This window comes from Botryllus schlosseri, chromosome 14 (genome assembly GCF_051294905.1).
Source record: "Botryllus schlosseri isolate E-star chromosome 14, Bs_hap1, whole genome shotgun sequence".
NCBI classification, from domain to species: domain Eukaryota; kingdom Metazoa; phylum Chordata; class Ascidiacea; order Stolidobranchia; family Styelidae; genus Botryllus; species Botryllus schlosseri.
The window spans coordinates 622,980-633,569 of NC_137249.1; the positions used below are offsets into that span (position 1 = coordinate 622,980).

Consider the following 10,590-nt stretch of genomic DNA (forward strand, 5'->3'; position numbering starts at 1 on the left):
GATATTTCCAGTAACGTTTGTAGCTTTGTACTATACGTATTGTTGCTACGGTACGACCAGGCAAGGTATCAAGGCTTCGTCTGTGAAAATTAGTATCGAAACTATACTTCTTGTTGATAAATTAACTTTCAGCGACGAGGAGCGTATAATTTCAGTACTCGAAAAATCGTATTTTACTACTCGACTCGAATCATTAAAATTACTACTCGAATCATTATGCCCAGCCCTAATCATGACATCGCCGAAATGACAGCGCCAAAGTATCTGCTGACATCGCCGACATTGCTGACACCGCCAATTTATATCCACCCAGCATAGAAAAGTGGTTCTGAATTCTGAGTCTGTGGTACGAAATGGCTTCAGTTTCACCTATAGATTTGTGAATTTTGTTCTCGTATATTTATGCTGCGGGAAAGTATATTTCAAATGAATAAATCAAAATTTCGGTATTAATTTCTAGACAGTCGAGGATTCAGTCTTACTGATGACGCGAGGACTTGAAATTGAGACTGGTGATTGAGTTGGGCCTAAGACGATAAGACCATATTCAAGTGTCACCACGATTATGATTATTCGGTCTTACTAAAAAAAATACAATAAACCTTCGCAAAACGTATCGTATGAGTCATATCGTTCTTATTGAGCCAATTTTTGATGCATCAGTTTTGTTTAGATTATCATTATATCAAGACGCATTTTCAATTTCAAGTATCTTGTCAATCTATACTTCAAGTGAATGTGAAAGTAGAAAACATATTATCACATACTTTTAGCAATTAATCAATATATTCAGTTACTGTGATACGAGGGCTTAGTCACGCGCAGTTAATTCATACCTATCTTCATCAAACTAATTTATACTCATCAAAATCCAATTGCATGAAAACCAGATGGCGATAAGTGGAAGTTATCTAAAACAACCACTTGAGGAATTAATGGAAGTTGGCAAAGCCTACTGAAGTAATAGTCTGTAAAAGTATAAGTACTTGTGAGGCTGTGACGAAATTTAAATTTTCTAGGTGACTTTGTGCCTAATCTTCCGACTCCACATTGATTATATGACTTGGTTTTATATACAAAGTTCTTTTAAATTCTCTACTATAGTCGCTGATGATTACCCAGCGGAAAATATTCGAGTTTATTTAAATATATTACCGTAAACCGGGGTAACTCTGGACAATTTTCAACAATTCCGCTTTGTATCTTGGAAATGCTAGGGTGTAGGGGAGGCAAGTTTTGTGTTTTTCTGGAGTCATGGAGCAAAGATTAGAATTCCCTAATCCAAAATCTTCATGGTCAAGAATAAGTACCTTATTTTTGTAAATTATCCGTCTCCAAAGTTACCCCTGCATGTGGGGTAACTTTGGACAATGTAGTTTTTTGTATGCCTTTACACTCTGTTGTTTATGAAACCTCGTAAATGAGGCATATTTGGTAAGAGTTAATGAGAGCAGTGGCTAAAACTGAAACAAAATAGTATATGTCTGGCCTATTGCATGATTTTTACCTAATCCCCCCCGCCCCCAAAAATAGGTAATTTATGAAGGCTAATGCCCCCTTATTCATCCCTTATCTCAATTTTCCCTCATGCCTTCACCAATTGGGACTTATAAATAACATATGGTGATAAGGGGTATCCCACTGGCAGTATCAGCAATCGACAGCAAACATTAAGCATGTTACCATGATTTATTGCCGATTTCAAATATATTACTGTTCTTGAAAAGATACATTTTCCCTTTCCTATGTCCTCTGATAGATATATTTGCCGTAATTTACGATATCCCATATTCAGCAAGCGCATCTTTAGTAGTATGTGATAAGTTTTTGAAGTAGCTTACACCCGATTACAACTTCTCAGTTCATTGCCTACCCATTTTTTCATATTTTGGCCAACTCTTAATTTATTAACCTTCTCATTCCATTTTGAGAAGCCATCAGGCCGGTCATAAGGAATGTAGTTGCCGATGCACTTCGACACAGATGAAGCAGCCACTTTCCAGAGCTCCAAATATCACATTTTTCAGTGTCCAAAGTTACCCCGTTCTGATAAAATTTACCGGGGTAACTTTGGACATCACATTTTCTTGTATTGATCTAAGGGTGAGCCCACTGAGATTTTAGCCATGGATTAAGACTACTTAGAGGTATCTGCTGCCAGGTTTTGAATCTACGAATCACATGCTATCTATGTTTGGTTGTAAGAAGTTTATTGGCCATCAATTTTGATGAAATTGACCCACTCCATTAATTTATCAATGTTGGCTCAAGTTTATGTGGTAGTGAAATGAATCCACCTTTTATTGAGACTACTTGTGGTACTGTTGCCTCATGAAAAAGAATTGGACATCCAGCGGCAACCCTCTCCATCAATAACTATTTAAATCTTTTACTGCTTAGTGTCCAAAGTTACCCTTAAGTCCAAAGTTACCCCGGTTTACGGTATTCAATTTCTTATTGGTTTCGTAATTGTTCGATTGTTTTTAATAGCAAAGCATACCTGCTAATTAAATATGTCGAATTCACGTAGTCGGAGCAAATCGCCAGAAGTCAATGACTCAGAAAAGAGATCGAAGCACTCCAAGCGTAGTCGCAACAAACGTTCGAGATCACGGTCCAGAGATCGCCACCGAACTTCGGATCGTAAACGCCATCGACAATCCAGTTCAAGAAGAAGTCGCTCCAGGTCTCATATGATACCAGACTTATATATTTAGATATTTCTGTTTGTCTAATTTGAATAATTGAACCGTAATGTCTGTAATCTAATTCTAATCTAATTTCCGGTTTCCCGATCAAATGCTACAGGAGAACTGTATAGTGCAAAACAAGCCAAGCTTGGTGCACAGTAATTTGTAGCACTCGTGCTTATGAATGAATTGTGATTTGATATGATGTGAGCTGATTTTTATTGTATTTTTTTCCGACGTCCAAATAATTCTGATTCTAATATAATTTGTGAAATAATTCTTTGCTCCCATTTTAATCGCGCGAAATCAGCCATGCATGGCGTACAGACATTTGATATGAGCCAAACTGAATTTTTGTTGTATTGTCTGTCAAATTCAGACTTGAATGCAACTGCTAAGTTTCTGCAAATTCAGTCATCTTAATCTTATTTGGAAACACTGAAAATTTAAAATTGTCCAAATCTGTTGACACATCATTCATTGTTGCGTAGAATATAAATAAATTCGTCGTCTCTGTTTATTTTACTAGCCGTAACGACGAAACAATTCTCACTGCCAGGTCTCGGTCGTTTGAACGTGTGGATATGTTTGGAAGAGCGTTGTCAAAACGCAATGCTCTCGAAGAAAGAAAGAGAAAAGACGAGGAGGAAGTGAGAGCGGAACTCGAAAAGCAAAGACAAATGTGAGTTCATCTCGAATCGTTTTATAACCCCCACGTTAAGGTTATTCAAATATAAGTTTTTTTTTCCAATCTTTCTGGCTTACCTTTATACATTGCTAACAATTTTATATGGTTGACAATTGAATTTGGAATACAATTTTTAATTGATTTTAATAGATAAAAATTTTTCAAACTCTCTTAGCATTGCTTCTACACATTGGAATTGAGTCAAATCCAGGGTGAAGCAAGTGGTAGAGAATTAAGAAGATCGTTGTATATCACAGGCACGATAATTCGAGTGATCTACGCCATCTGTTCACTTCGATTATTTGAATTTGCATGCCGGTGACGCCATAACTGATGACACGAATGTTGATGAACAAATTTCTTTTCAATTCTCTACTAGTTGATGAAAATTACCCCTGACGAGTGTCAGCCGAAAATATTCGGGTTCATTTCAATTTGAATATAAAATTTAATCGTAAACTCAAATTCAGCCGCCAGAAAGAACAGGAAGAGAAAAGGATCGAAGAAGAGACTCAACGGAGAGTTGAAGCAATCGTGAAACAACGGATTGAAGACGAGCTCGAAAAACGGAGACCAGAAATCGAAGCCGAGGTTGCCTACATTTCCTTGGTTCATTTGTTTTCATATTATTATCATCAGTTCAAAACTCTACAAGATTGCGAAGGAGGACAAAATAAGTGGGATCGAAACGACTCGTAGTCTGAAATTGTTAGGTTACCTAATTTCAGCCTACACACCAAATTTGGTTCAATACCAGCTAGTAGCCTCATTGCTACAGGAGAAGAAAGTTTCTGTGTATTATAAAAAAATAAATGAAATGAAAAATTCAAAATTTTCTGATCACCCTATGGAAGTGTTAGACTGTCTATAGTACCGTTGTTCACCAAATTTGACTTCATTCCAACCAGCGGAAGCGGAGTTATTGCCGTTGAAAAATTTGGATTTGAATAAAATAGTATTTATTGTGGGCACACTTATAATAAATAATTAAAGATTTGGTCACCGTAAATACTATTGTATTGATAATCAAAATTTTTCGACGGCAATACCTCCGCTATTACTGGTTGGAATTGTACCAAATTTGACAACCTAACGCTTTCATGGGGTGAGCAGAAAATTTTGAATTTTTTCAAAATTTATTTTTATATCACTAATAGAAACTTTCGTCTCCTGTAGCAATGCGGCTACTGGTTGGAATTGAACCAAATTTGGTGTGTAGGCTTAAATTAGGTAACCTAACAATTTTATCCAAGTAGCCAGTACGATTTGAGAGAAAAAGTCGTTTTTGAACAACCCTAATGTATAGCTATACTGTGAATGTTAAGAGTGTGCCATTGCGAAAATGGTGGAAGGGTACTGTTGTAGTTTGCCCTTTGAATCATCTCCGTGCAATGCCTGCCTCTATGAAGAGGTGATTTCTCGTCATCTATAATTTCTATGTTTTCAGGTCACTAGACGTGTCGAGGCCATGAAAAACGATATGGAAAGGCGCATGATAGACGAACTAGAACGTCAGCGTATGGCCGAACTCAAAGCAAAACAGGATATGGAGGTAAAGTTACTCAAGAGTCCAACGTTAGTATCGTGGAGGGCCGCCGTTTCACTTATTTTTTGGAATAATCTCTGTATCTGTCTACAAAGGTAGCTGTTTTATTTGAAATCCATGTCGGTCACTTTAAATCTGTTCTTACATCTACCTTTCTGGCAATGTCGCAATGTTAATCAGAGCTTCCTACAAAAGTTTGTGTTTAACTCAAGATAGCTTCCGCTTCCAAAGCCTCTTTGCAACTAAGGAGGCATTCTCAGCTCGGCCGTACTGATGTATGAATGGAAATTCGGGTAAAAGACTTGATTGAAATTTTGCAGAAACGTACTCGGAGATTTGGATATGTTTGTGCTCGTCCCGCGGCATCTTCGTAGGATATAGGAAATTTTAACGAACCGTTAGTAATCACTGTTTTCACTTCAATTTCATTAGAAATCTTAAGAAGTTTGGATGTATGGCCGAAATTTTTAAGTTCCCCAAGGAGGGGCCTCACTTTATAGTTCACAGTGTGATAAAGGTGGGTAAGTACACGCCTTTTCAGTCGGTTCGTTGGGCAGATTTGTGCCGGGGTTCGGCTTTGGGGGGCGGCAATTCGGGAGCGCTGTGCTGTGGAAAGATGCAACAACGTCGCAGGGTTTTGTTTGGGATATATGATTTTTGTGGTTTACGATTGATTGCTCGAGTTTCTATGCTAGTAATTAGGGCTGGGCAGAATGATACGAGCACTCATTCGAGTCGAATATTCAAAGATTATTTTTACTGAAATTGTGTGCTCATTGCCTCGGAGTTACTTTATCAACAACAATTTTGGTCATGATAGTATTTTCCACTATGGAATCCTTGAAACCTCAATTGGACGTATTGCAGCAGTTCAAAGCTATGCACGTTACTTGAAATGTCCTATGACTTGGTTTGAGTCATGCGCAATGACTCGAGTACAGGTCGAGTCATTTTCCGCAATTAAAAAAAATGATTAAGTCAAGTCGAGTCAACAAAATATAGTGACTCGAGTCGTTTCAACCCTGCCACATACCAAATTATGTTTAATGTGGTGTAGAAGAATTCTATGTGGCCGTAATCGAAATTTCCACATTATTAATACTGTTATGACGCAAAATACTCCACTCGACTCGAAGCCTAATACTCTATTCAGAATCAAATTACTCTAGTACTCGATTTTGCTCAGCCCTACTCTTTGTATACAGTCGGTAAATTTGTTCAAACTTAGACTTTATTATCCTATTTGAAGCAAGTTAGGCAATCAAATATTGTACATTGAGTATCAAGAAACGTCGTCCTGTTTTCGAACGGAATATTCTTTAATGATGTGCCGGAAATATTCCACCAAGTTGAAATGGAGTCGCTGCACAGATCATAGTGGACTATGCTTGTTTTTAATTTATTTTACAATTGTGCAGACTCTTGAAGAGAGGAAACGTGTCGAACTCGAACGTATTATTGAAGAGAACAACCGAAAAATGGAGGAAGCTCAGAAAAAATTGGTAGGAAATTCTTTCTTATTGGTGCTATTGTATATGTATATAGCGGAGGTGGTCAATTATTTTCCCCTGCCAGTTAAATGTGAAGCAGAAAATAGGTTGGCCAGGGGGGAAGTTTAGACTATGTTTTGCGACGTGCAGTTTTATTTCTAAGGTGAAAGCAAACGCATGCTGCTAGGTGGATCTCGCGTTAATCACAAACACTGACTGCAGTATTTTACGAATAGGACTTGGAAACGTGTGACATAACAGAGCACAGATCTGGCAACTAACAACACTTGAACTTGGGATATAGAAAAAGTAACTTTAATTGTTATGGCATAATCTGCTATACTGGCTTTATTTTGAACCTGGATTACTCGCACGACATATGTAGGTTACGTAACCACGGTTCATAAATAAACTAGACTTCAAAGTACGCGCATTTACAGATCAGTTTATACAATAGATTTTGTCTACACATTAACATTAATTGATATATTTTATAGTCTACTCGGAATCGCATCGGTTACACTGAGTTCATAGTAAAATATGGATATGTTCATCAACAATTACAGAAAATTGCGAATCCAAACCAAAATCACTCACAATTCAACTATTCCCAATCTTTGAAGCCTATGCCATTGAATGGACTGTATAACAATCGGAAATTATGCGAACCGCAGGCTCGAAGTACATTAATCGAGGTTAATTTGAAAATAAACTGTAGCTATGATTCTAAACTGATTTGGAAAAAAGTGTGGCCATAATTCTGATATAATTTGGATTAGCTGAAAAGTTTATAGCTGTCCAATTCTGCTCGCCACCTAGCTACCAGTCCATTTCAAATGAACGGCCGTGTCTGTTTCAGGCGGAGGACAGGCTGGCCATGGTCGAGGAACAGAGACAGATGCATGAGGAGCGTCTGAGAATGGAGGAGGAAAGAAAGAAACAGAAAAAGCTCGAGCAATCGATTATTCTCGGAAAGAAAAACTCTCGGCCCAAGTTGTCTTTTTCCCTCAAATGAGATTTACGCGGCATGATGTGTACGATCAAAGCAAGCTTCACGCCAAGGAAGAAAGAAGATGATTTTGAGATCTGACTATGCTATTTTATGTCTGTTATTTCTTATAGAAGGAACGAATTGAGTGACGTTTCACAAAATAGCAAAAATTCAATTTTTTTTTCGTAATTCAAATAACTTTTGAGTAGGGCTGGGCAAAATTGAGTGCCTGTTCGATTCTGAGTCGAGTATTTGAGTAACACTCATTATATGCGACCACAAATTATATAAGGCCGGTTCTACATCACATTAAGGATGATTTGGTATTATTTCGATCATGCCTATTTCATTGCACTTTGTGACAATGACGTTGGTTGATCACGACTTCACAGATATGTTATTTTAGGGTTACCATTTTCAGCAAATCGAAAATATCCTCCGCGGACGCCTAAATGTCCACAGTTTTATCAAATATCCTGTACGGGCTCAACTGAAAACACCATAAATGATGCGAAATCTGTAATTTGGACGTTCCGAGATGGTCTTTCGTGAGTCCGACTGGAAAGTGACCTATCTTTTTTTTAGTCAACACCTGACGATTTCATGTAACATTATTCAAATCATCAGTTTTCTCGTCTGGTAATTTGACTTTTGTGATTGGCAAAAAGTGTCGTCTTTTCCGGACATAAATATGGCTACCCTATGTTATTTCCAGTAACGTGCATACTAGGGCTGTTCAAAAAAAATACTTTTCCTTCAGATTTCACTGGCTACTTGATAAAATCGTTACGTTGGTTAAAAAAAGGGTAAAATTGTTAGGTTGTCAGTAGAGATGATGCACACCAAATTTGGCTCAAATCCAACCACTAGAAGCGAAGTTATAGCAGTAGAAAAATTTCTAATTCCATGATTTTATAATGAATAATTAAAGAGTTAGTCACCGTAAATACTATTTTATTCAAATCCATATTTTTCTACTACAATAACTTACTTCTGGTGGTTGGAATTTAGCCAAAGTTGGTGTGCAGCGTTTTTTAATCAACCTAACAATTTTATCAAGTAGCCAGTTAAAATTTTGTTTATGAACAGCCCTAGTGCATACGCATAGCTTTGTACCTCATGTTCTGTATGCTATGGTACGACCGGTTGAGTTTTCAAGGATTCCACAGTGGAAAATAGGATCGAAACTATAGTTCTTAATTCTTAGTGGCGATGAGCATATGCTCGATTCAAATTTGAGTACTGGAATCATTGTGCCCAGCCCTAGTTTTGCGATGTCATTGTTGATCTCATATTTCGAGATTCGGAATCTTGTTGCGAACTGCACATATTCCGACTATTGTGCGTTTTTTCTGTCCAAAAATTTTATCGTCTCTGTCGAGACCGCGGAGTATGTTATCGAATCCGCCTCGTCACTTTGTTTCATTGACAAAAAGGTGAGTATATGTGGTGGTTGATTTTCCAGCATTTGCATTATGAGGCACGTACGGCCGACAAACGTGCTACATTATCATGTCATTGAGGATGTAGCATCGAATTGGAGCGCATCCTTGTTCGCCGACCAGGTTTGCGCCATTGGCTCCTTTATTTTCGTCTGCTGTGCCGTCTTTACGTGATATTTTTTGATGCAAAAAAAATTCAGAATTGAGATGTGTGTCAGTTGATGTGGAATTGTGTTTGAAGTGTTTCTTGAGCTGGTGGGCAGGTGATCTTGTCATAATATGGATGTGCATCCCTGTTTTCGTGGGCGGTTGGTAAAGAGGTATAGCACAGTCTGATTACTAGCAGACACACTGAATGCTAATCTGTTGCTCACAACATCGGTGTGCTCAAAAACTAGGCAGTGCGAACAAAACGAGACAGTTGTGGTCAGTACAATTTTGACAGTGATTTGAAGTCTACTATATCCAAGTGTAGAGGGCAATTCCCTGCACAGACAACCGATGTTCCCACCACTACCTCTTCAAATTTCCTGAAATTTGGTACACGCACAGATGAGCTAATTCCAAACAGGATGAATTTTATTTCATGAAAATTGGACTTTGGGGTCAAAAGTTACGTCACTTTGAAAATTGACAATTTTCTGCTCATTTCGGGTCTGCACTTTCAGGTTTTATCAATGCAATATTCAAGAAGGTGTAGCTAGATGTTAGACGACAGTTGAGACACGGCATTTGGATTTATTTGAAGCTTGTCTGATCGTCTATATTTTCAAGTGAAATTTAATGCCCTGTAGGTTAGGGTCAAAGGTTAAATTGAGGGGGAATTTGGTCAATGGTCTAAAATCAGTCAGGCGTTACACGATTTGGACTGCGGATTGCTCAAAAACATATTAAAATATTTTGGAAAATAGGATCTTAAATGAAAGTTTGCTTCAAGGAGACTTCGTTCATAGCTGTTTGATTTTGGTTTTTAGACCGTAAAGTGATGAAATTGCAGTTTCAAGAACACACTTCATTTGCACATGAAATGCAGTAGTAGTAGGTTGTGTTCGGACATCTATTCTGGGGTGCGTGTGGACATCATGTCTGGGGTGTGTTCCGACATCATGTCTTGGGTCTGTTAGGACTCTGTTGCCATTCGAACATCGTGTCTGGGGTGAGTTCGGACTGTTTTGTCCCACGGACATCGTGTATGAGGGGGGTGTTCAGACACCATGCCTGGCGTGTGTTAGGACTGTGCTGTCACTCTGACATAGTATCTGGGATATGTTTGTGTTGCGTCAGACATGACTCAGACCTGATATCTGCGAACTAATTTTATCCGGACATGCTCCGGAGCTGATACCTGCCCACTAAATACCCCCAGGCATGGTCCGAACCGGATATATGCGCGCTTAATGGACACAGATATGCGTCGGACGTGATACCCGCGTCCAAAATGACGCGTTTTTGCTGATATCTGCGATAGCTGGCTATATCCACAGTAGTGGTAGCTGAGTATATCCACATTCACAGTAGAGATAGCCGAGTACATCCAAAGCTATAACTACTGTGGTTATACTCAGCTATCACTGCTGTAGATATACCCATACCCAGCTATCGCAGATATCAGCAAAAACCGCAAATATAGAGGTCATATATAGGCCAAATGTCGTTTAGGACGTGGGTATCACGTCTGACGCATGTACGTGTCCATTGAACCCGCATATATCAGGTCCGGACTATGCCTGGGGGTATTTGGTG

At 38.5% G+C, this 10,590-nt stretch overlaps 1 protein-coding gene across 2 annotated transcripts; it reads left to right on the top strand.

The window, feature by feature from the left end:
* Positions 1 to 2,513: 2,513 nt before the first annotated feature.
* LOC145455735 (arginine and glutamate-rich protein 1-like) lies at positions 2,514 to 9,053 on the top strand. Of its 2 annotated transcripts, none has more exons than XM_080333717.1 (6): positions 2,514 to 2,686; positions 3,250 to 3,372; positions 3,849 to 3,969; positions 4,826 to 4,930; positions 6,343 to 6,426; positions 7,274 to 9,053. In XM_080333717.1, exons 1-6 carry the CDS (start codon positions 2,514 to 2,516, stop codon positions 7,427 to 7,429), a joined length of 762 nt encoding a protein of 253 aa, XP_080189843.1. In that variant the 3' UTR covers positions 7,430 to 9,053. The 2 variants fall into 2 exon arrangements, with proteins under 2 accessions (XP_080189843.1, XP_080189842.1); XM_080333716.1 differs by having other exon boundaries at positions 2,514 to 2,680; positions 3,244 to 3,372.
* The last annotated feature ends 1,537 nt before the right edge of the window (positions 9,054 to 10,590 follow it).